The following is a 25,035-nucleotide window of genomic DNA, read 5'->3' on the forward strand; positions in this document are numbered from 1 at the left end:
AACAAAGAAATAATTGATAATATTTTTGCTTAACGCCTGTTCAACGTTTGAAATTTTTTTAAACTAGAAGCATAATGTAAATCGAAACATAATATCATTATAAGTAGAAATATAGCAATATAATTTTTTTTTATTTAAATGTTCATTAAGAGTAATAGTAGACACCAGATTTTAATTATAAATCTCGTTACGCGTAATTTGTTCACACAATAAATTAACGTTGGGCACTGATGTGTATACTTTATGCTAAACCCAAATCATTGTAGGTTGATTCATTAAAATGCAAAATTTTTGGTTAGGCTATACTTTGGATCAAAAAAAGTTGATAGAACCAAAAGAGAAAAAGTAGAGAAAAATAACTTTTGCCTATTTTAGATTTATGCATATAGGTATATGGGTGGCTATATGGTAGTGGCATCGGTCTTTACCCGACAGGATCATGTATCAAATCACATATTTTTTCATTCTGTTTTCAATAATTTTCAACCCTATCGCTAGGATGATGCATCGCAAATGTTAAAGTACAAATACTGTACTCTCCATTTACTGTAACATAAAATACCTTGTAATGTTAGTGTCTTGTCAAAACAAGCAAGAATAGATCAACTGTAAATTCACTGAAAAGCGCAGTACTTATATCGACACAATTGCAGAAAACGACCTTGGTTGAAATTTTATTTCGAACGAATTCAGCGACGATATTATACCGATGTCAAACTCTTTCTCATCGTCGTCCTCGGAGACGGCGTCTCCATCTTCTGGAGACGAGACTTCACACTCATCTGCCGGTGAAGAAGATATAGATGCAAGCTACGAAGCTCCCACCAAAAACAACAATTACGAAACAGGACCGTGTGCTACGTCAATTGCATCTCTAGGGACAGATTCGGCAAACTATTTACAAAATGCACTAAATAAACGGGATGTAGAGAGTAACAGTCGAATACCCCGGCTTCAAAAGGCAACATCGACGAACGTAGGGCAAGGTAAGAAATAAAATATAATTGAAAAGGTGTAATAACGGTAAAATGTACACTTAGAAGATTTTTTTTCATTTGCTGATATTTTCGATAATTTTTTTATTTATATTTAATTATTACGGCATTTCAATATTCTCCATAAGTTAGTAAATAATACGGAAAACCCCATAATAAGCGAATTAAAAAAGTATGTAAGTGAATTTATGAAACTTTTTTACTACTTTTTTACTATTGATCGATTGATTGATTGGGCCTGTGCTGTCATGCTAATGTTCGTAGAATCTGAAGTCGAATTATGCGTCATAAATTGAAAATAAAAATATGGTTCTCCAAGTTGCCGGACCAACCCGCCACAATCGAAGTTTTACGCAAAACGTCATCAGTGGGAAATTAGTTTTAAACAAACACTAATACTTGAATACTATGCTTCATACACAAACACGCTCAATGTAAACCATTGGAATGTTTTTAGAGAAGACATCTGTTCTATCTAGTTGAACCTAAATCTCTGTCGTTATTTTCCGTTTTACCAACAGCGCAGATGTATTAATATCACGAGCCACCCATAGCCGGCTTAATGATGTAGTGAGTTAATGCTCATAGCCAACGGAAAAGATGGGGATGTTTTTTTTTTAGTTCAGATTGTGTGTTTTACTCTCTTACTCTCGATGCTACGCACTGACTCACCATCGAAGATTCTCTGTTTACCCACCAATACTGTCTATCTTTTGCTTGAACACGCATTGTGACACATACAAACGCTCCCGGTGCAATTACAACGAATGCAGCAGTATTTGAAAGGCGATTGAGTTGCGTACTACTACATTAAATCATCTCGATTATACAAATCATACCGCAGAACCGTCATAGTGTTAGTCTTTGAAGGGTCGCAATCGTATCGTCGCCTTTCATTCATTCGGAACCCGTAGATCGCGGATAGATAGGCAGATCGTTTATTTCTGTCGCTGACAGCGGTCATATGTGCGCGCTATAGTGTAAAATAATACGAATTAATTTCTTGCTTGCTCTGTGTACCGTTCATCTGATGTGCGAAAATGTGATTCATATTTCAATTCCTGTGTGAAATGAAATTATGCTTAAAAAATTGTGTTTTAAAAGAAGTTGTTGTGGTGTTGTGAATCATAAGTGTTCCCCACACCTGCATTAAGCAATTTTATTAGTGTTTCTGATAAGAGCGCTCAACCATTATCTGTGTTATCACTTAATGAGTTAAAAACTGGTGCCAGCTCGCGAATTGAATTCAATTTGTTAGCACTCAGGTTCCTCTAAACGAAATCCTACGCTGTTTGTGTGAAAATTTGCTGTGTATTTGTTACTTCAGTCGATGCGGAGTATTCTTAGCCAATTTGGAATGGCTTGTAAGAATGGCTAGAAGAAGCAAAACAATCAATTTATAATGCTGTAAATAATTTGTGCAAAAGTTCTATCCTCGATTGATACTACAATTGTCTTGCATCGATGGAGAATAAAAAAGATATGAGCAATGAGAAACATAGATCAACAGCAGGACATCCAGCAGATACTTCGCAACCATTGCAACCGTTCCCTTCGCCAAGATCGCGGTCTCATCCCGTAATTTGTGACGTGACGCGCCTTGAAACTATCCGCGAGCGTAATAGCGTCTACAGCGAGGATGGCGAGTTCATTGACTTGCCTCTCCCACCCGTTCCAAATGGTTGTAATATTGCAAGGGCAGAAGTTTCGGCGGTGGATAGTGAACATGACAGTCACAGGAAGAATTCCGACATTGCATCGGAAGCAGCTGCATATTTGCAATCACGGCTGCGCGATTTTGAAGAAGCAGACGTTGCGACAAGCAGCGTCGAGGGCATTAAAAAATCAATACGATCACCTGCCATCGATTGCGATTCGGATGTCGGTTGTGCTAGTGATTTGACAAAAATAAACAAAACACAATTGTTTCTAGTGGAAGAAGATGTAAAGTCAATCGATAGCAGCACAGCCTCAAATACATTGCACAAAAGCTCATGGAGTGTTGCTTCCATTGGTTCAACCGGTGGCGAATATTCAAACGGAGATTACAGGCCTGGCTGTTGCTCCGAAAGCAATGAAAGTGACGAAGGTGACCAACCAGAGGAAGATGACTACGGCGAACATTCATCTGGATATCGGGATAGATCTCCATTCCTTCGTTCAATTTCCCTATCACCGGTAGAACGTCGCTTTCGTAAACTGTCCACTACTCGCGAGCGTCGACGTCGTGCTAGCCAGTCTAGCTCTGGCCAGTCCCGAGCCGTTGATGGCTGGAAACGCCAACAATCATTACCGTATGCTGATCATGAAGCAGGTGACAGAAACAGATTATGTTATATGATTTCAGCCGTTTTCGCTAATAAGATAAACCACTATGCCGTCAGAATATCCGTATTTTTGCGAGCAAGGGGACAAGTTCAATTTTCAAATGGCACAAAGCTGCTTATGCTATTTGGTGATGTTTGTCGAATAATGCCATTCTAAAAATAGATTTTTATTTGGGGGCATTTGTTTCTTTTGCGCCTGCTCTAGAATCTTACTGCTTTGATCAAAAGCAAGCATTTGGATGGTCAGAATTTTGCAATGCCTGGCAAAGATCGAGTCTGTCGAGTTTTAACTGTACACGTGACCATGTTAAAAGTAGGTAGAACGCATGTAGTATGAAGAGCGTACTTTTCTCGTGATAGTAAACATGGTTTATGACTCGTGGCTTCATTTCGATTCAAACACTTGAAACTTGTAGTGCGCCACGTATATGTGATGCGCAAACGATAATTTCACGCGTAATGGCTTCAAATGGGGATTACATTTCCAAGTGCAAAGAAAGGAACTTAGAGTGATAATTTATATTAATAAGCTTAATAACATGACGAAAGACACTAATAGACGTGGCGTTATAACTAAACCATCTATGATAATGATGATGACGACGATGCTGATGGTGATCATTTTTCAATTGGGCAGTGCTATTCCAAACAAGTTAGAAAAGATTCTACACTGAAATATTGAAATCGTCAGTATGCTTGACCTGTTGGAAAATTTGCTGTTAGAAATTTCTCTATAAACATTTCTAAAACAAAATTTAAAAAAGCTACTATTTTCTATTTTTACTGTACAACATTCTTCACTCTTTAAATTATTCCGTATCTTCTCTTCTCTTGCGGTAATTTAGCCCACATTTAGGCTCGAGATTAAGTCAGAACACAACCATACCTTAACAACAAACAATAATGAAAAACACTTTTAAATGCAAGATGTTGGGCTTTGTTGAGCACATTTGAAAAAAACAGGTGATCTGTCACTTTCAAATGATCTCAGTCAAAAAAATATAAATGTGTTTTGTTACAGATAGACCATCTCTTTCTTTAGTACACGGATTCATTAAAGACATTGATAAGGGTTATGAAAAATTTGCATATTCATTCCGTATTTGGATTTGTTTGTATTGATCGTTTCATGTATGATGCATATTATCATAGAAGATTCAACTTGCTGTGATGATGATTTTACTTGGGTGTATTCTCATGACCGCCCAGAAGCACCGAAAGCATCTGTTGAGTCTGATCGACGATCTATTTCGCAAACAACAGCAACCCGATCGGTTCCACGTGATCAACGCAGCCTAGAAATGTCACATCAAAAAAAGCAACAGTCTCAGTCGAGCGGATCTACTACAATTGGCGTAGGTGAAGTTGTTCCTAGTGGAAAACCACCCAGACCTTCACGAGAAGCAGGCAGTTTAGATCGACGAAGGAACTTAAGCTCAAGTCGTCACGAGCGAGATGGTAAAAGTCGCAGTACACATTCACTCAAAGAAAAATCATCCTCGTCTGAGCTTCACAAACATGATTCTATGTCGAGCAATCTTAGCTTAAATTCCAAAGGTGAGGTTTAACAGCATTCTAATGGCTGCTGTCGAGTGGAAACCTTCAATTCGCTTCATTGTTGATTTTTATGAAGATCATCTTTATGATTCAGGTAGCTTTAATAACTACAACAGTAGCGGGAGTGGCAGTCAACATCAACACCATTCTTGTCCACCACATCAGCACAACTCTCGGCTAAGTCCTGGCATTTGGGAGCCGCCTCCACCACCTCCTTTGTCTCCATGGGATCCACATTACTACTGGGGCTATCCACACCATCATTCCCATCATCAAAGCAGAGAGGAGTTAAGGTTGATCGACTATCATCGTCGACAGCAGGAACTGTATCAACATGGAAGTAACAGTGCCTTAGGTAGTACACAAGATTTATCTTGCTCTAGCGGCTGCTGCAGTCGGAACTACTATCATTATCCACCAGTGCCACCATGCTGTTCAATGGATCATCGACCACAATGGAGCAACGATGTTCAGGTTTGACATTACCAAATTAAGTTGTATATTAAACAGTATTTCGTTGTACCATGAACCATGAAGGCAGTACTCGTAAGCAAAACGTAACTTATTTCGTTGAACAATACAGACAGTACTCATAAGTAAAACGAAGACACAAATATAAATTAACAGCAACGTGATCTATACCTTAAACCTTTAATCAATCTACTTTAACAATATCTTTCCCATTTTGTTTTCTTTAATCGACAGCGCCAAGATACGGATGAACGGCTACGACGTCTACAAAAGGATAAAGAATCCCTTGCTCTGCAGGTTAAAACGCTTACAGAGCAAGTGCAATCGCAATCGACCAAACTCAGTGAATTAGAAAACATGATAAAAGAGAAGAATCAGCTACTGTCTAACGCGGAAGATCTTCTCCAGCGAGTAAGCGTATTTGCAAAAACAGTTGGCATCCAGATTGACAAACAAAAAGTACCGCGATATTTTACTTTTTTTCTTATTTGTTTTGAGCATAGTATTTTATTTCTCACTTTATATCTGTTATTCTAACTCTATCGTATTTTCCTTTGCATTATAATCGTTCGAAACAACGTTTGTAAATGTATTGTGTATTTTCATGATTGTTTTGAATCCATTGAGCTGTTGACTGAAAGTTCGAAAAGTGCAATTGAGCTAACTGAAGCTGGTCGATTTGCATTATATTGGCGCTCCTTTTATCATTGAAAATATTTTTGAAAGCTTACCAAATTTCAGTTTTTGTATTAAAAAAAATCTAGTTCAATGGATATTTCCCTTATTTATGCATCAGTTTTTGTTACGTTGTATTATTCTCGTTTTTCTTCATTATTTTAAAAATATTTTTCCTCTCAATTATCTGTCCTTTTTGTTTCCATGTCTTGTTCGAAATCTATCATTTTCTTTCTTTCATTGTAATAAATGTTTATCACATAACTGAGTTGCTTTTAAGAATGCACAGCAAATAGTTGTATGCAACACTAAATGTCAAAAAAATCGAATCTTGCTGCTCTTCTACCTCTACTGTACTATTGCTAAACATTGAAATAATAGGGTATTGTATGCATTTTTCGAAATACGAACTATGAAAAGTATAATTTTTTATGTTCAATCGATAATATCTGTAATGTTGATTTTGATCGGTAACACATCAGTAAAATACGTAATCGTTGCCAAGTGTTTGTCAGTTGGGTTGCCAAAATGCGGTTTATATTATTTATTACTGAAACAAATATTTTGTTTGATGTTTGTACTGTTTAATTCAATGTGTGTTCGTTACATTTCACTCTGGTTTCGTAAAATCTATTTCTTTTGATATACTTGTAATGAAAAGTTTCTTTTGGTTTTTGGCTTGTAAGTTAACGACTAAACATGTGCTAATTGCCAGATTCCATCACCCGTTGTTCAATAATAATGCAACAATTTTGACTTTTGAAGTATTGTTATGCTGATTGTAAATTACAACTTAAATTAAGATTAAATGATTTTTTTTTCATTTAAAAGTATTATTGCTAATGTTACAACGTGATTATTATTGTGTTTTTAAGCTACATTTTTTATTGTTTTTATCTTTCCCGTTTTCTAATTAGTTTTCTTGATGTGAATCTTTGGTAATATTTTTTCATAATGTTGCTTATTATAACGGCAAGGGTCATATAAACATGGTATGGAAGGTTAAGGATTTTTATCATTGCTATAACCTATGATATACTATAACCCCCGGTAATTTTGATTTACACTATAAGCTTAGTAAAATTATTATTCCAATATAATGTACATTGTTACAATTGACTAAATTCGACAACTGTCAACAATTGTTGCTTCTGGGTATCGATCGTACACTGCTAATATGACATTGTGAATAATGGGAAGAATCATACGGATTATGATCAAAATAAATTGATTATTTAATTACCCCTATCCTCCCGTATTCGATTACGTTTACAATGTTTGCATATTATCAGCGATAGTATGTATATTTAATCGCGTTCGTATATTTGTATTAGTCATGGTGGATTCAATTATTGGTATAGTTACGAATAATTTGGTTTGGTTGTACGAATATTATTGATTTAATATACTTATATTACATTGTTTTTTTTTCTTTATACAATGAATACAATATACATTAGGTATTTAAAAAATGTTAAATCATTCACAAATTTGATAACACTTCGGGATAACACCCGATTCGTATCATGTATCGAGATGTTTAATGCGTTATTTCTTCCTGTTAGTGACTTTGAAAATTTGTAGTACATATTAATAGATCATTTTTATATGAATTTGTTTATCAGAAATTCACAAATATCAAATAATTGCTATCATATATTTCAATGTATCTTTTATGAAGTAAAGGCTGTAATACGAAAACAGAGGAAGATTTTTTCTCGTGCAAATCAAATAATAACCACATGATCGACAAATTACAAAACAAACTAAAGAGCAAATTAAATATGTAATTGCATTAGTTTGTTCGTATTAGTCTTCACTATAAGAATTTACTTCAAACGTACCATATTCTCTTCTTGGGCGACTAATAGACAAATTCACTCCAATTTGTGACGCTTTACAGCGTAATAACCCTATTTTGTTTATATAAATTACCAATAATAAGCTAAATGGATTTGGAAATCTGTTCAATCATGGAATGGTTCACAATTGTCATCTACGCTTTGAATATGTACTAATATGTTCTTCCTTTTATTTACTAACTCTATATTATATTATCATGCTTCTGGCAATGTTTTACAAGTTAATGCTTAGTTCTTTATTCAAAAAGTGAATATTGATGTGGCAACTAAAAATAAAGTCCACATTAATAGATAAAAATGTTAATTTATGTTATTCCATTTTTTCCATTTTTACAACTCAAGGAAATGCTTTCGCGATCTTCTCTTGAAACTCAGAAATTAGAGCTTATGTCAGCAATGAGTGAGCTGAAACTCCAACAGGCTGCTCTAGAAAGAGAAAATCTGGAACTGCGTACAAATTTTGTAACAAACACCGTAGGATCAGCAGGATTGATAAATGGAGGTCTTACTAATGGGAATGGAAGCGGAGCCACGATAACAAATGTGCTTAATAACAATAGCATTACGTCTAGTTTACTCAGAAGACCTCAGATTATTACGAACACTAGAATGGTAGGCATGTCACCCTCAGCGCCAGGTGCATCGCTGATCTCATCTCCAATACATCATGGCAGCCACGGAAGCTTACCGCAAACAGCAATAAGTCCTATAACTCCGAAGGTAAGCACTTTAAAGTACTGTTAGTTTTTGTTTTGAGCGAAACGCAAAATATAACTCTCACATTATGTCATTTAAAATGCATCTGGCTCTTAACGAATGTTGTGTTGTTTTGTATGTTATTTATATTTTTAGACCCCACCTGCATCTTATCGGCAACGTATCGATGTTCATTACAGTAGTCTTCCACGGCAAGCTTTTGCTACCACATTATCGACAGTTAGCACATCCAGCGGCTCTTCGACAACCACCGATAGTAACGCCAACCCCAAACGAATCGTAGCTTTTGGTAAATGCCTACCTTCATTAGAAAATTATTTCCAAGACTCTTATGAAGAATCAATACAACCGGTTGATTCCTTATGTGTACAATATTCTGATGCAAAACGCAAAGCAGAACACAAATCAGATAGAAATTCTTTACCTCTAACCGCAGAGTTTGTAAATGACGCTCTATCGGGTAGTATTGATGATAGAAAAATTCACAATCTATCTTTAAGTAATATTCAAGCCGATAAAAAAACCATTGTACAAAAAAGCAAAATTACAACGTCAACATCTATGAATGCTCTTTTGCTAGCTACGGCGCTACAACAACGTGCTGAATCCAATCTAAAAAATATGAAAACTGCATCAGCATCTGCACAAGAGCTTGCATTCGATTCTGCAACCACTGACCATGGTGATGTAGCTAGAACGAAAAGTGAAGTACATCGTTTAGATAATGAGCTCCGGCAGCAAGAACGCGCAAACACTGAACCTCCATCGCCAACGTTATTAGATGACGAAGCAAGAGCATCATGCATTGTCGATGAAAGTACACCGAATACAACCATGACGAACTGCGACATGGCAGCGACATCCGATACACTTCAACGATTAAAATTGCCGCGTTATGATTCAAAGCCCGTTGCAAGACCAAAACTCGGCGAAATCGATAAACTACGAGGATTTTCTGTACCAAATCTAGGTTTTATTTTGAATCATTTATTTTCAATGCCTGTGTTGGCTTTCATTTTTATGCTTACTGTTCCATTATGTTGTTCTTTTTAAAATAATTTACAAACGTTTTTTTTCTGATGTGAGCGTGTGTCGCAGTTAATGTTTGCCCAACCCTAACGAAATAATTAACAGCATTCATTGGTCAGCTGTACTCAAGACGAATCATAAATCAATAACACACATTAAAAGAAATTATATACTAAAACACTGTTATAGTCTGTGTTCATAGCCACCAAACAAAACTATGTGCTATGCTTTTATAATTATACAAGTGATGTATGTGTTGTTTTATCTACTACCCATAGATATGGATATGTATGCCTAATATTACCGATGAAGAAGGTTTACCAAATCGTAATTGTTTTCTTTAAATTTAAACTTGTTTTACTGAACACAAGTTTTACCAAACACAAACATAATTTTTAAATGATCTGGTACGTACTTTGCACAAGAACCGATCGTATTTGTCAAAAATAATTATTTGCCAGTTAAAATTAAAAGTCGCTTTATATGTTTAAATCACAACTGTTTTGGTCGTAATTATATTAACCGACAATTAACAAATGCCGTTTAATTGCTTTTTCACTGTACTGAACCAGTATATATGATCCGGTTTATTCTAACATCTATTTATTATTGGTATGCTCTCGTTATTGAAGCTGAAACAGAAAATCGCGACACCGGGAACTCGGACCAAACTGAAGGTGTTACTCCCGCCCGAAGCTTTACTCCCCAACCATCACCATCACCGTCAATGAGCAACAAATTGAAAAATATTTTTGGCAAGATCAAACGCAGCAATAGTGGAACCTTGGATGATATGACGTCTTCTGACGGAGAATTTAAACGCGGAGGAGTTCGTGCTACAGCTGGCGCACGTCTAGGATGGAGTGGAATGTCTCAGTATCGCAAGCCCGACAAACCGTTTCACGAATGGGACTTAGATGCAGTCTGCCTATGGTTTGATCATCTTGGCTTAAGCATGTATGAAGAGGAACTACGAAGATGGTTAAAGTTGAGCTCGCTACCCGGAAGTGAATTGATGAAAGCATCTCCAGTAGATTTCGAAAAAGAGTTACCTTTGCGGAACCCGTTGCATCGGAAGAAGATAGTGCTAGCTATTGCCGACATCTCGGGAACAGCGAACGATGATGAGCTGTTTAAGTGCGCTGGAAAGCTGGATACTTCATGGGTATAACAGCTTCGATGCGATTTTATTAAGCAATGCTGTGATTAAATTAAATACGATTTTACTTATTTTAGGTCCAGCGATGGTTAGATGATGTTGGCATGCCCCAATATAAGGACACATTCATAGCAGCGCGAATGGATGGTCGAATGTTGCATAAATTAACGATGGACGATTTGGTTCATTTGCAAATGTCGTCTTGCCTACATGTGGCAAGCATTCGACGCGGCATACAGCTTATGCGTAGTGAAAAATGGAATCCGGACTGTCTTATCCGTCGGCCATTGCAAGTCGATTTGAATGCCAAAGACGATGTCAGATTGTGGACTTCTCAAAGAGTTCACGAATGGCTTCGTGCGGTTGATTTAGCAGAATATGCTCCAAATTTACGTGGCTCTGGCGTACATGGTGCGCTTATGATATTTGAAGTTAAGTTCACGGCCGAGCTTTTCGCCGATTTGCTGAACATACCCTCAAGCAAAACGTTATTACGTCGTCATTTGGCAACTCATTTCAAAGATCTTCTTGGACGCGATATCATACAAGTAAAACGAGAAGCTGAAAACACTCTTGGATTCCAACCGTTAACCATTTCCGCTAAAATAAAGGTATGTTTTGTATTGTGGTTATAACCAAAAAGACAACATGTGTATAGGCTTTTAACTATTCGTATAACATTTTATTTTTAGACACCGAAAAAGTCTCAATTCTCCTTGAAACGTAAAAAAAGCAACAAAGGTGGTCAACTAGGTGGAGAAGAATGGAGCGATTATGTGTGTCCAATGGGTGGCTCAGGTCAGGAACATTTAGCGCCAGCAACTTCTATGGCTTATGCTTCAACTAGCACCAATCCAGGCGGCAACAATCCAAGTGCTGCTTCTGCCTTTACTTCAAACGCTTCTTCTGCTAACACTAATATTGTCACTACCATTGGCGTAAGTTGTATCTTGACTAACGTTATTTATTTACTAGACTAGACTATGTGTATCATTCTCATTCAATCCGTTTGTGGTTCTATTTTATCCTATCGTTTGTATACACATGATTTTAACCATCGATCCTTCTAATTATTTTCACAATTATTATTTTTTCCGACACCATTTATTATTGTTTACTTATTTATTATTTAAGTAACATTGGTTTTTCGTCGTATTGTCTGCCCTATTTGTATAGCGGCATGATACCGGAACAATAGTTTTTAAACACCTTTTTTGTTTAAATCATCTATACGTATGTTGTTTCTAGTTTCTAAACAAGAAAATAGTCATAATAGTCTCTTCGTATTAGTCACTACATCACATGTTTATTACGAAAAATTTTTAAAACCAAATTCAACAGATGATGAAGGATCTCTCAACGGTACCAACTGCTTGTCCCGACAACACACCCAGCATCACCACCAGCACAACTACTTCCGGAGTCGGGTCGGAGCATGCTTCACTTCATCGTCAGCCGTCGAGTAGCAGTTCACAATTTATGACTACGCCGTCATTGATAAATAATGCCATTGCGAATGGTGGAGGAGGAGGCAGCGATTCACCAATATCGGTACGCAGTTCCACTACTTCAACTTCCTAGCAGAGGCTGTTTTCCTGTTCCGTGTCGTCAACCACTTCCTCACCTGTGCTCAGCAGTTTGTTAACGAACAACAACCGTTCTTTAACGGCAGATAACGACAATAATCCAACATGCGCCAGCTTTACCGGTAACGTTATTGCATCCTTCTCTCCAGTTAAGGATGTTTATAACATTAGCTCGGTCAACCATTCTACTTACTCTTCTTCATCGTCGCTGGTATCTAATAACTCCTCGAAAAAACAACAATCGACTACAGTGACACTAATCGGAAGAAAGTTGGCAGAAGTCATCTCGCCGTCAAATGTTTCTATTAAACAGGTAAATGAAAACTCTGCAGAAAACGATGCATCCAACATTCCGGTGCAGCGTTCGTCCTCGTTCAATTCCGCGTGTACGGTGCCATTGAGCATAAGCAAAACAGTGCAGGTGAAAAATTCAGCTTCGTTTAGCAATTGTTCGCTTCTGGCAAAAGTGGCCAAAAGGAGCTCTGTCTTGACAACTCTAACCACGAACCCGTTACTTAAATTTACTTCTAACTCGGCTACCAATCTTTTGAAGCATCAAACCACAAATGTATCCTCTAGTTCGGCAAATTCGATTTCATACCAAAGCAATATAACGGAAACACTTGCAAACGCTGGAAGTAATAATCACACCCAAACTGTGCGAACTAAATCTGCTGCTGGTGGTAGTCTTTCATCCTCCACTGGCCAACTACCTTCACCATCGATGACTTCTATTTCATCCAGCACATCAACTGTGGCGAATGGGCCAACCAGTAGCATAAGTAGCAGTCCCATTGCACTTAATCAATCGACTAGTACGACGGCTCTTTCATTGGCTCAATTCAAAAATAATAGTATCGTTGATTATTATGTTTAAACAGCACGTACATAGCTATTTGGCGTAATCTAAATGCTCGAAATAGTAATTTTCTTTCATGAAAGCAAACCTGTATCTAAATTGATGTACCTAATCCACTCCACGGTTTATTGAAATTTTATATGAAAGAATTTGCATTTGCATTTGCACAATGGGTTGGATATTTTGATAAAATATTAAACATGTTAAGAATGGAGCAATGATAATTGTGGAACATTAAACTTAAATGTAGCAAGTTTAGACGAATCATTTAAATAACACACGCTGCGACGATGTCACAATGTATAACTCTATCCACGGCATTAAACTATAATATGAGGCTTTCAGAAAACCATATTTGCATTGATTAGACTGCAGAGTTTTGTGCTGCATGGAAGCAAGTGAAACTACTATGGACCAAATTTATTGTAGACAGTCTCCGATGATGACCCGCGATCATTATTTTGAAAATTGTAGATTAGAAAAAGACATCGAAACCCTTAAGCGAGTTACTCACGTTTCTAAAATGCTCTCGTCGTATCATACATATTCAACACAGGGTAATGAAGTGGTTTCTGGTTTATACAATACTGTTACATTTTTACGATGATAAGAAGAACGTGAAATAGGAGAAACGAAAAGCTGTAGTTTGAAAACACGTTAAAAGATACTATTGAATTCAGTGTACACTCTGGTTCTTTGACTACACCACAGTCAACTTAAAATAAAGCATGTTACACCCAGATGAAAGCCAAAGACAATAATCAGCCCTTGCGATGGGCAAAGAAAAGAAAAGATCCATGCGATGCACATAGAACATATCTTCAAGGGTCTGCACTATTGTCTACCATTGTTTGCTTAGCGGTTAGGCCGTTACAAGCCGATCAATAACGTTTTTGATACCATGTACTGCAGTAAATCTTTCATTGTATTTGGATTGACCAGAACCATGTTTCTTTTTATCAATAATCGTTTGATTTTACAACATAATCTGATATTTTTGGATCCACTATTTTTAATATCACATCATTATCAACGTGTCATGCGTGTGTGGCAAATAAACAAACCAAACAAGATAGTTGTTACCATTTTCAACAAAGTTTTTTCAAAAACAAAAACTAATCAATCAGTTCATCTATCACTTTACAAGTAGCTTGTTGTATGACGGTAGACAACGCAGAAACTATGTAGGTCATTTTCGCGATAAACATTCGATAATATAATATATTTAATGGAATGAAATAAATAGTCAATGGGATTTCATAGGTAAAAATATGATTTTTCGAAGTTACAGTTTGTGTCAGCGAAGAATAACATGCATTAATAGTAGGAAATTTTAGATAAAACATGTTTCGATTCGACTATTATCGAATTGGTAAATTGAGAAATTATTACCTGACAAGATTAAACGACACTTTTGAAGGGATAAACATTTACATGATTAAGTCCGAAGGGACAAAGAGACTGTGCTGATACCGATTGGAAACAGTTGATCAAAATTATAAGTAAAAATATATGTACGCGCACAGGTTGATAACATTGTACAATTGATTAAATTATGAATGTTTCATGCCTTGCGCAAAGCTGAGTGCAGAATACATTTGAAGTGACAGACAACTTACGTCTATACTTAAATTAAATTTATTTGGTTTTAAAATGTTCAATGCTCTATGTTAAGTTGAATAAAAACTACCCTGATTACATAAAAACAATCATGTGGAACATAAAAACGAAAATCCACCTACGAACTCAATATCGAACGATAAAACATAGAAACAATGTGAGAGTTACGAAAATGATAATATTGCAAGTAATAATTATATAGTAACATTGCATACAATCGATACATAAGCGTTACGCATCCGTAGTTTGAGAGTTACAAGTGCAGTAACATGAACCACCTAAACAACAGTTTAATAGTGAACATGCGATGAGAATATGTGTTGTCGATACAGCGCCATATCGCGAATTGTTTTTGCATGAATTACATGCTAAAATGACATGAAATGTTAATAAAGTGATTTATTGGATACATAACGAAATAGCATTGAATTACCATAATTTTAACATGATAACAATTCAATGTAAGTCTGTGTGTCTTTCAACCAACAGCATAAATTTTAAATTGGGACTAAAAGCGTTTAAATTCATTTTTTAGTTCATTTAGTTCCTGATAGGCCAACAACACAACACACTTACAAACACACTTACAAAGAACACACTTATTGTTATATTTGCAGTTTGTTATTAAGTAACTAGCATACCCGCAAAGGTAGCTTTGCCTCTAGAAATATGTTTTGTAATGTTTTCCAGTGGACATTTTTTACATAACAAACATTTCCTTAACAACTATTGCCATTTATTGCAGAAGAATTCATTAGAAACACTAAATGATTTTTTTTAAAAGATTATCCCAAAACATTTGAATCATTGCACCGATGACTACATATATGATAAGCCGAATATTCAGTGTCTGCGAAAGCCTAGCGAAGGAATTAAACGGATGTAAATTCCCGTTGTGCTTGTTGGTGTTGTTGGCCGTGTGCCAGCGATCGTGACTTCATTCCAATTCATTCAATTCAGGAACTTCATTCTGATAGTTCACAATCACTAACATTTCGAGAGGCTTGGTATTTTTTGGCTCCCTTGATTTTTTTACACGTTGCAGGATAGTCAGTCCTGAGTACTGGGTACAATCCGAATGCGATTTGATGCCCGGTTCTGTCGTGTAAGAACAGCACCGCTTCCACACGTACCACCGGGTCGCGAATCACGAATCATATTTTTTTCATAAAATATACACTGCGCTTACTTTTTATTTACCACAAGGGCTGACTATCCGGCTACGTGGTAAAATAAGTCTAGTAAGCCAGAAATGGCCGGCGTGACCTGTAAGGTCGTTAAGCCAAGAAGAAGAAGAAAACGACATGTGTGCTTTGATTGATTTCATGTACAGTACTATTAATTTCACCCTTGGTAACAGACACCACTCATGGTTTTTGTTAGATAGGTAGTAGACTACGTTTTGACGAACTATAAAATTGTAAACTCATAGCAAACTTTGATTATTCGGTAGAAACGTGTATATTTGGCGTACTGCTATTTGGAGCAAAATATTTGACCGAAACAACAACAAAAATCAACCATTAGTGTGTCGAAATTAATATGTGTGTTTACATTTAGCGAAATAATCTACACGATCCAAATAACAATTGTTATCTGGGAAAATGCCAATTCAGGGCGAGCAGCCTATACCTTCATCAATAACAGCCCTAGGATATCGGTGGATAAAGCGATTAAGTGAAGGTGCTTTTTCAAAGGTAAGCATGTATGTAGTTCTTCGGAAGCGATATGCTTTATTAATGTTCCCGGTTTTATTCGTCTAGGTGCATCTTGCAGAATATCATAATCGGAGAAGCAATTGTATCGAAACAGTAGCGTGCAAACTGATTGATACGAAAAAGTGCAGCGAAAAGTTTCGCAAACGATTTCTTCCAAGGGAATTAACGATACTGCTACATGTGCGCCATCCGTACATCATTCGCATACATGCTATCGTCAAATTTCGTAGTAAAATTTGTATCTTCATGCGATACGCTGAAATGGGTGATATGCTGTCATTCGTTATTGAACACGGTCCACTAGGTGAACCACAGACGCGCATATGGTGTCGACAGCTTGCGTTGGCCGTCCAATATCTTCACGAATCGGGCATCGCACATCGCGATATAAAGTGCGAAAACATTCTACTGTCCGCCAACTTGAACGTGAAGTTAAGCGATTTTGGATTTGCGCGCTATGTTGCCGAGAAAAATCGTCAGCCACAGCTTAGTACCACTTTCTGCGGTTCGTTTGATTATTCTGCGCCAGAATTGTTGAAAGGGAAACCCTACAATCCAAAAGCATCGGACTTGTGGGCACTAGGCGTCGTGTTATATATGCTGCTTAACAAATCTGTCCCATTCAAGGGCAAAACTCGTCAGGTATATGAACAACAAATGACACGTGCTTGGAAGTTTCGTTCGCGTGTGAATGATACATTATCTCCGGAAGTGAAAACGCTTGTAAGGAGTTTGCTTGAGCCGAACCCCTTGATTCGGTGGACGATTGAGGAGGTGTTGGTCTGCGATTGGTTGATTCAAGATCGTCGTTTGAGATCATTGAATGCTGAAGAGTTTTCAGCACTAGCAGAAGCCAGAATATTTGCTAGATCCTCCGCCGATATGGAACGTGTCAAAGAAAAATTGCGGCTGATTGAAAATACCGAACAATCGGTAACGATGATTAAGGAAACTGGCTCCAAATTGGGATTCAGAAAGCATTCTGATTCTTTAGCATCCATACCGACCTCACTGATAGAACAAGTATCGAACTCAAAGCAAAGGGGCAGCAAATAAAAACAGATAACACTGTTTGGCAACAATATTTGTTGAATGATCTCTTCTCTCTAGCGTCTCCGCAAGTGGAAGTTTGTCACTGGTTGAGTCTTCTTCTTCTTCTATTTCTTTCCTGGCCTGCTCATGGTCGAGCACATCAAGAAGACATGGACTGGTCTCCAATCCATTTCCAGGAAACTCGATCTACCGCTGCAGTCCTTCAAGGCTGGAGTTTTGTGGATCGCAGGAGTTAGTTGAGTCCGTGATGGTCGCCGACAACTGATACTTTGCTTTCGATTCGGGTTCCGGCAAACAAGTGCTTTGTTTTCGTTGCATTGATCCTCAACAAGCAAACAGGAGAGTTTGTCCCCTTACCTCAGACCCCGGTGAGATTCAAACGATTCTGACAACATGTTCGATACTCTCACCTTGCACTGAACCCCATCCATAGTGGGCTTCAATAGCCGTACCAGCTTCTCTGGAAATCCGTACTGCTACATGGCACGCCATAGTTCGGTCCGATCTATGGTGTCGTAGGCCGCTTTGAAGTCAATGAACAGGAGGTACTTAGGGATCTAATGTTCTCAGCACTTCTGGAGGATCTGCCATAGAGTAAAGATTTGGTCGGTGGTCGATTTGCCTCCAACAAATCCAGCTTGGTAGCCTCCAACGCAATCTGCGGCAAGGTGACCAAGTCTGCAGAAGAGAATTCGACACAAGATCTTACAGGCTATATTCAGGACTGTGATGGCTCGGAAGTTAGCGGGTGTATGACATTCAGTTTCCACTCTTCCGGTAGTTCTTCCTGGTTTCAAATCCTTACGATCAGCCAATGCATAATGGCGACAAACCTCTCCGGACTAATGGCAGACCATCGCTGCCAGCTGTCTTGTTGCATTTCAGCTCTTTTATGGCACTGATGACTTCGTCCAAGGATAGTGAGGGCACTTCGTCGTCGTCATGCTGGCTGTCGTAGTACTACTTTCATATGCAGTAAAACGAGGAGCAGGGAGTAATACCGCCTCGTATTCATCATCCTGCAGAACTTACAAACTTCCCCCGACTGCGGGAAGAGTCTTCGAAGAGTCCTGGAAGAGTCGGGTCTGCTGCTGCGTCTCACGCTGGAGCATACGGTTACGCGCTGCGTTCTTCTCGGATAGTGATCGCATGCATGCGTTATCAAACCATTCCTTCCTCTGGTTACGTGTTACGCGGCCAATTGTTTGATCGGCCGTGCTGCTGATGGCTTGCTACATCAAACGCCAATGGTCATTGAGGGATATTGCCTTGAGAGTGCCATCCTCCGGTAGCACTTCCCCAAGCGTGGTCGCATAGTCCCTCGCACCTCAGCTTGCCTCAACCAATGCTGAGTCTTGGGGTGGGTAGATAGCGCAGCTTATTGGCTGCGCACAGTTTCTGGCGTAATTTAACCATAGCCAGGAAATGGTCTGAGTCGACGTTTGCTCCCCTGTACGTACGTACGTCGATAATGTCCGAGAAGTGCCTTCCATCGATGAGGACGTGATGTGCTGCTGTGGAGATCTCCAGGTGTAACTGGAGAAGATGCTGCGGTCACAGGCTTGGAGGAGGCGAAATTTACTAGGCGAACCCCATTGACGTTCATCAACTGGTTGCTATCGTTGGTTTGAATGCTTCCTCCCGTGCGACATGAGCATTAAAGTCTCTGATGCCGATCTTTAAGTCGTGTTGTGGGCAGAGTTTGTACTCCCTCTCCAACCGTGTTTAGAACTTATCCTTTTCGTCATCGGTGCTACGCAGATGCCCTGTGGTGTTTTTCTGGCAAGTGAGGTTAAATCTGGTTTGATGAATTTGTTGACACTCTACGATATCGATTCTTACGGCTGTTGTAGCCTCCATACTTGGTTGCCTGATTGTTTCAATGGACGGAGGTCGTCACATATCCTCTGGAATTACATGTTGGTGTAGGTGTAATCTGGCCACGATGATTCACTGTGCTCTCGCGTTGTTCCAGCATTAGAGAGGATCTTTTTAATTGAAAAAAACATCGGTTTACGCTATGTTGTACACTCTGTATATGCTTATAAAGCTGATGACTTCTTGCTGCTTATGATCGTATGAAGGCTGCTAAAATCCTCAATAACCTCGATATTGTCGCCTCGAATTGTCTATTAATACTAATTTTCCCAGGCGGACAATATCATTACTGTCGTATTAATCTTCAATCCCAATCCTTATACGTTTCGCACTCCACTGCAAATGTATGTTCGATGGTGTCATCCACGCAGCCAAGTTGTGTTGGAAGAGTTGGAGAGAATGAAAACTGGTCCCCAGATATAGAACTCCGAACCTTACATGACAACTTCCAAAGCATTGTTGAATAGCACACAGGACGTTCCGTCGCCTTGTCTAAATCCTCGATGAGATTGGTACAATCCCAATTGAGGGGATACAATTGTAGAGCGCCTTTAGCACTGTAATGGTTTGGAGATTGACGCAATATATCCAGTATAGAGTGTACACACAGAATTCACTCTTGCGGTAGTTGATAGTCGATAGTCAGCCGATAAATGATAGTGGCAGGAAGAATTCTACTTCCAGTCTATCGCCACTAGCTTATGTGATACATTTTCGCTGTTTTTGAAGGTCTTGGGGACTTAATCGAAGGATTGTCATGCAGATAGTTGCAATGAAACTCGTAGCTTCTATATTCGCTTCCTTAAGTTTTCCCTCTTACTGTCGACCATCTCTAGCTAGTCGGTCAGGATATCTTCCTCTGGATTGTAACATATAGTGATCATGTGTCGGAACAGTCGTGTGCATAAAGCAGGTCTGCTTTATTTGTCTAATTTGTCTTTGGTACAGTCTTTTATAAATAAAATAAAGGACATACCACACTTCCTTATGGAACTCCGTTAGTGATATTTCAAGCAGCTGTGGCTGTCTATTAAACTTCATAGTTAATGGCGGATACTCGAGAATTTGCATATAAAAATCAAGTTGACGATCGTTTGCGTTTGTGATACCGGACAGCTTTAAGCTTTAGCGTTAATATAGTTAACAAAAGACAAGTTTGACGAAGCGCTGGAGTTGACAATATAGTGCGTAAAGGACTGTGACAGAATAGGCTACCAAAATAGACAAAACTGAGACAGACACTGCAACAGTTAGTCTGATTCTTCAAAATGATACTTCTTGTCCTTCTCAGTCGGGTGCGCCTCTCCTATCGCTACTGCGAATATGAACCTGCTTGGCCTCGTAGTTCATTAGTTAAGCCGAGTTCTTGGTATAGTTTTACCAAAATCAGGAAATAGTTCGAAACGACAATTGCTCTCCTATAAGTCTATACGCCTATTACATCCTAAAAGTACCTTCCAACCAGAAAACCGTGGTCAATCTGAGAATATATCTGCTGCAGTGACCTCGGTCCGGTGGTATATACTTATTACTGTAAGGTATACTTATATATATTTCAAGTCAAGGAAAGCCAAAAATGGATGGAGAAAACCTCTTGAGCTTTTAGAACCACAAAAAGTGATCTATAAGTGGTAGATAAAAGGTTTGCAGTGCGTGCTAGAAGAAGGTGCTGCATATGAACATGAACTTGGAAAATGCAACGTTTGTAAGCTAAAGACCATTATCCTTTATCTGTAGATAATCTCTTAAACTATCGCTTGGTTTTCCTCTTCTTTCCTCGCGTTCGATATTAATGTTAAAAGGATGATAATTTTAACGTCATTATGTGCATCCAAAATTTGGCTGTGTACATTGATAATACTACGACGGAAGGACGGAAGAAAGGATAACTAAGGTAGATCATGCAATTGCTGCAGTAGCAGCGCTTTATGACTCTCTTTCAGCACACCTTTTGAAGCTCTCCTAATCCGCTGGCACCTCACCTGTTCTTTCAGTGTCATGTTCCGAATTTCCATTCGTTGCTGGTTTTGTAATATATCTCTTCTTGGAATTCCAGTTTTGTATATCGTCTTGGTATTTTTTAGTCGCAATGCTACATATTAGAGGTGGCTTGCAATGCCTCTCTTTCAACGCACTGTCCCATGGAGGGTCGTCCCAAGGGTAAAAGTTCTGTAGGATGCCAATACAGAAAAGAAAGCGTGCCGCCCCTAGCATGGCGCACAGCCAATGACAATGAGGAATGTTCTACCTCCCTCGAATGGGGAATAAAATAGCTGATCATGCGAAAAATAAATTATAAACCAGTACACGCCATACGTTGCCTAGATCCGCATAAACATAATGTATCAGAATTCGGATATGATCAAGATTAGTGATCTGCAGTTGCGGACCGGGAATCCTGGAAAGCTATCGATGTACCACATATTCAGCATTTACTATTATAAATGAGTATAAGTAGATATTAGGAAAAGGAAAAAATAAGGTAGGTTTTCCTTTGCCCTTGACCTTGCTTTGACCAAATTCTTTCGATAGTTTCAGGTTGCAAAACAAATATTATGACTTTATTTGTTAATTTCAGACACATTCACCTGACAAGCGAATGGATACCCGATTCAAGTTAAATTACTTATAGTCTATTAAGACGCGATGGACGCACGCTACCCGAATAAGTGTGGCACAAAAAGCAGCAAAAACAGACCCCTGGTTAAGGTTGGGAACAGCATTGTCCATTATGCCTCACCTTTGGGGAGAAGAACGCTTCTCCAGAGAGACACTCATCCAACGACAGTTCAGAGGATGCACCGCACAGGAGTTTTTCGAATAGCCAGCGCCTTCCAAACGGTCTCCTAGGACGCCGCTTGCGTTGCTGCGAACACCATTTCATTTATCCTTCTCCTGGAGGAGGATATACGCTGCCACGACGATAAGGTAGCGATGGGAGCTTCAGCACAAGACATACGGAAGCAACAACGAGAGGAGACCATTAGATGCAGGCAACAACAGTGGACAGCCGAAGCGGAGCAGCAGAGATCGCCTTGGATTAAGACGAGGAGACTTATCACGGACATTATGTCCTGGGTCCGTTTCACGGTCCGGGTGTACCTTTGGGTACCTTTTGAAGGTTCCCTCTCCGTTAACAAAAAAAAAACAGAAAAAGACGAGATGGGCGCATACGAAAACGTTCATGAAACGTGGTCCAAATCTAAATGAAATTTGTGATGTTATAAATTGATGTTATAAATAAACTAATGAATGTATCAAATTTTTTTCACAGTTAAAAAGCAATTAATATACATCGAATACTTACAGTTGAACCGACACCAGGTGACAGAGTAATCGCATAAAAGATCACAATGTTTAGTCACTTTGAGAAGAACAGTATTATTGTCGATTATGCCCAAGCCAGGAATGGGTTAAAATCTCGACAAGACCGATCAATCAACACAGAGGATTGCGGTATGGGTAAAAGAAGGAATGGTTCTGTTTTGCTGGATCTACTCCACCTGGTAGTCTTGTTCAACCATTCCTACTAACAAACCCAACTGTCTTTTCTGTACTACTCGGTTAATGAGTACACTGTGGAAATTCTAAAAGCAACGCACTTTTAATAAATACAATAACATCTTTTTTACTACATCCGATGTGTAATGTAAAAATAAATTAATAGATTTAAACAATTGCTAACACAGCAACTACAAACGAAGACGGTCCCGTGAAACAAGAGGGTGAGTTACCAATGCAATGGTATGCATGTGCGCACGTTCTTTCCCCATCAGATGCACTTTCGCTTTCATGAGTACTAGGGTGTATGATTTTCCCCAAGCGCTCAATGCTCAACCCCACTTGTGGCGGTATCGGTGAGTGATGTTGCGCTGGTTTTGTGCGTGCTGTGAGATCTCCCGGTAGGTTGAGTGCTTGCGCCTGATGGTTTTTGGCCGGCATCGCACGAGATCGTGTTTCAGTTCGATTTTCCGTCTCATGATGCGCACATAGTTGGTAGCGCTACGCAAATCGGGAAACGTATGTGAACAAAAAACAACAAAAACAACAACAAAACAGTGGAAAAGCGGAGGAAAACGTTCGAAAGTGATAACAGCCAGCCGGATATTCAAAACCGTTCCACTACTGTTTTCATGTGATAATGTGTATGTTACCGAAGGCGACATAAGCCATGCAGCGGTTGAAAGAAAGCGATAGTGATCGTTTATGTTTTCCAGCATGTTTCAAGTGGAATTCAAAAGGATAACCGTTCCTCCGTAGTGGGAGCATGTTTGATAACAAACAGCAAAACCGTTCTCGCTGTAACAGCATTAGCCAGTTCCTTTTTCTATTTCAAACAGTGCGCCGGAAAGCTTTTGCTCGACTGTCAGTATTGTTCGTGTAGGAATGTGTGTTAAATATCTTAAATTGGCCCAACACATGAATCACTGCTCGAATCCTGGTAGCACTTGCACTTGGTCTCCAACAGGAAAAATCCAAGAGAGGTTGTATGTATGTGTGCCGGTGTCTGTGTGTAAGTGATATGGCGTAGAGTGTTTTGTGCTGTGGAGAGAGTTTTTCCTCGCTCATGTTAAAAGAAGCTCGGTTTCCATCCTTAAAGGATACACACGATAAACTATTCGAGTGTCGCCCGTTGTAAAACGTGGGTCGAACCGAAGAACGATTTAACCCAACCCACCAACAAGCTTCCAATGAGAAGTTCTTAAGATGCAGGATTCACTTTCATCCTTCGATCGTCGTATTTTTGTTAACGGTGTACGGCGTAGACGTTTTGTTTCCAGTCGGCGTTCGGTAGTGCTCGCAAGATAAAGTTTACCTGCACGGGGATCAATCCAAACGTCAGTGAAGTTTAATGCAAGAATTGTATATAAATTTGAATTTGATGTGAATTTTATACACCCAGAACCCATTCGGAGAGTGTAGTGAACACGCATGGAACATAGGCAAATTAGGGATGGAGGTCAAACGTAGCCTAGATCCTTTACCATTAATAAGTTTCCTTTCAATCGATTCAGTGTTGCGTAGTAGGTCGGGCTAGCTTGTACAACTTGGTACGCTGCATCAAGTCCAACATACAAGATCATCTTACGTGCAAATGTAACACTATTCTAATTCCCTAAAAATGGTGAATAATTTAATCGATTTGACTAACTTCACGCCATTGTGCCGTTGTGGAAATTCATAGATCAGTGTGTGACTCTCCTTATTTCGAATGTGTAGTTGTGAACGCAGAAACAGCTATTAGGGATGTGCCGTGCCTTGGCATGTTTGTGTATGGCCGGTCCTGACAGAACGATCTGACAGTTCCTAGCATTTGAGAGAAAATTGCCTCCCGAGCAAGCTTCCCAAATTGGAACGAATTGAGCGAACTTTCCTGTTGGAAAGAGTGCAATAATGCCGGGTTCTGTCGAGAAGTGCATGGAAAAACTTTTAGTCTGACTAACATTTGACTCGTTGAGTATCGTAAGTGAATGATTTGTTTGCAACCACCATGTTGTTCACGAAATGTTTAAATTCCCATGCAGCTCA

General features: G+C 38.9%; 3 protein-coding genes across 17 annotated transcripts in view; 2 read left to right on the top strand and 1 right to left on the bottom strand.

Annotated features, from left to right (window-relative positions):
- Positions 1–15,276, top strand: part of LOC125769135 (liprin-beta-2) — a 30,989-nt gene extending 15,713 nt beyond the window's left edge. For 3 of the 15 annotated variants that reach the window (XM_049437623.1, XM_049437621.1, XM_049437622.1), the window contains exons 4-11: positions 5,585–5,809; positions 8,230–8,607; positions 8,740–8,893; positions 9,185–9,574; positions 10,266–10,798; positions 10,870–11,403; positions 11,485–11,730; positions 12,134–15,276. In XM_049437623.1, the coding sequence (XP_049293580.1) occupies positions 5,585–5,809; positions 8,230–8,607; positions 8,740–8,893; positions 9,185–9,574; positions 10,266–10,798; positions 10,870–11,403; positions 11,485–11,730; positions 12,134–12,373 (2,700 nt within the window). In that variant the 3' untranslated portion in view covers positions 12,374–15,276. Of the gene's footprint in view, positions 1–389; positions 987–1,397; positions 3,310–4,474; positions 4,880–4,955; positions 5,354–5,584; positions 5,810–8,229; positions 8,608–8,739; positions 8,894–9,184; positions 9,575–10,265; positions 10,799–10,869; positions 11,404–11,484; positions 11,731–12,133 lie in introns of those variants that run through there. The other 12 variants (XM_049437620.1, XM_049437619.1, XM_049437618.1 and 9 more) reach the window with 11 other exon arrangements.
- The window catches only part of LOC125769142 (choline transporter-like 2), a 95,995-nt gene that overhangs the window by 27,098 nt on the left and 43,862 nt on the right, over positions 1–25,035 (bottom strand). The window lies entirely within an intron of this gene.
- On the top strand, positions 16,048–17,659 carry LOC125769151 (testis-specific serine/threonine-protein kinase 3-like). The gene is made up of 2 exons (XM_049437680.1): positions 16,048–16,554; positions 16,621–17,659. The coding sequence occupies exons 1-2, from the start codon at positions 16,462–16,464 to the stop codon at positions 17,629–17,631; spliced, it is 1,104 nt and encodes a 367-aa protein (XP_049293637.1). The 5' UTR covers positions 16,048–16,461; the 3' UTR covers positions 17,632–17,659.

This window comes from Anopheles funestus, chromosome 3RL (genome assembly GCF_943734845.2).
Source record: "Anopheles funestus chromosome 3RL, idAnoFuneDA-416_04, whole genome shotgun sequence".
Classification (NCBI taxonomy): Eukaryota; Metazoa; Arthropoda; class Insecta; order Diptera; family Culicidae; genus Anopheles; species Anopheles funestus.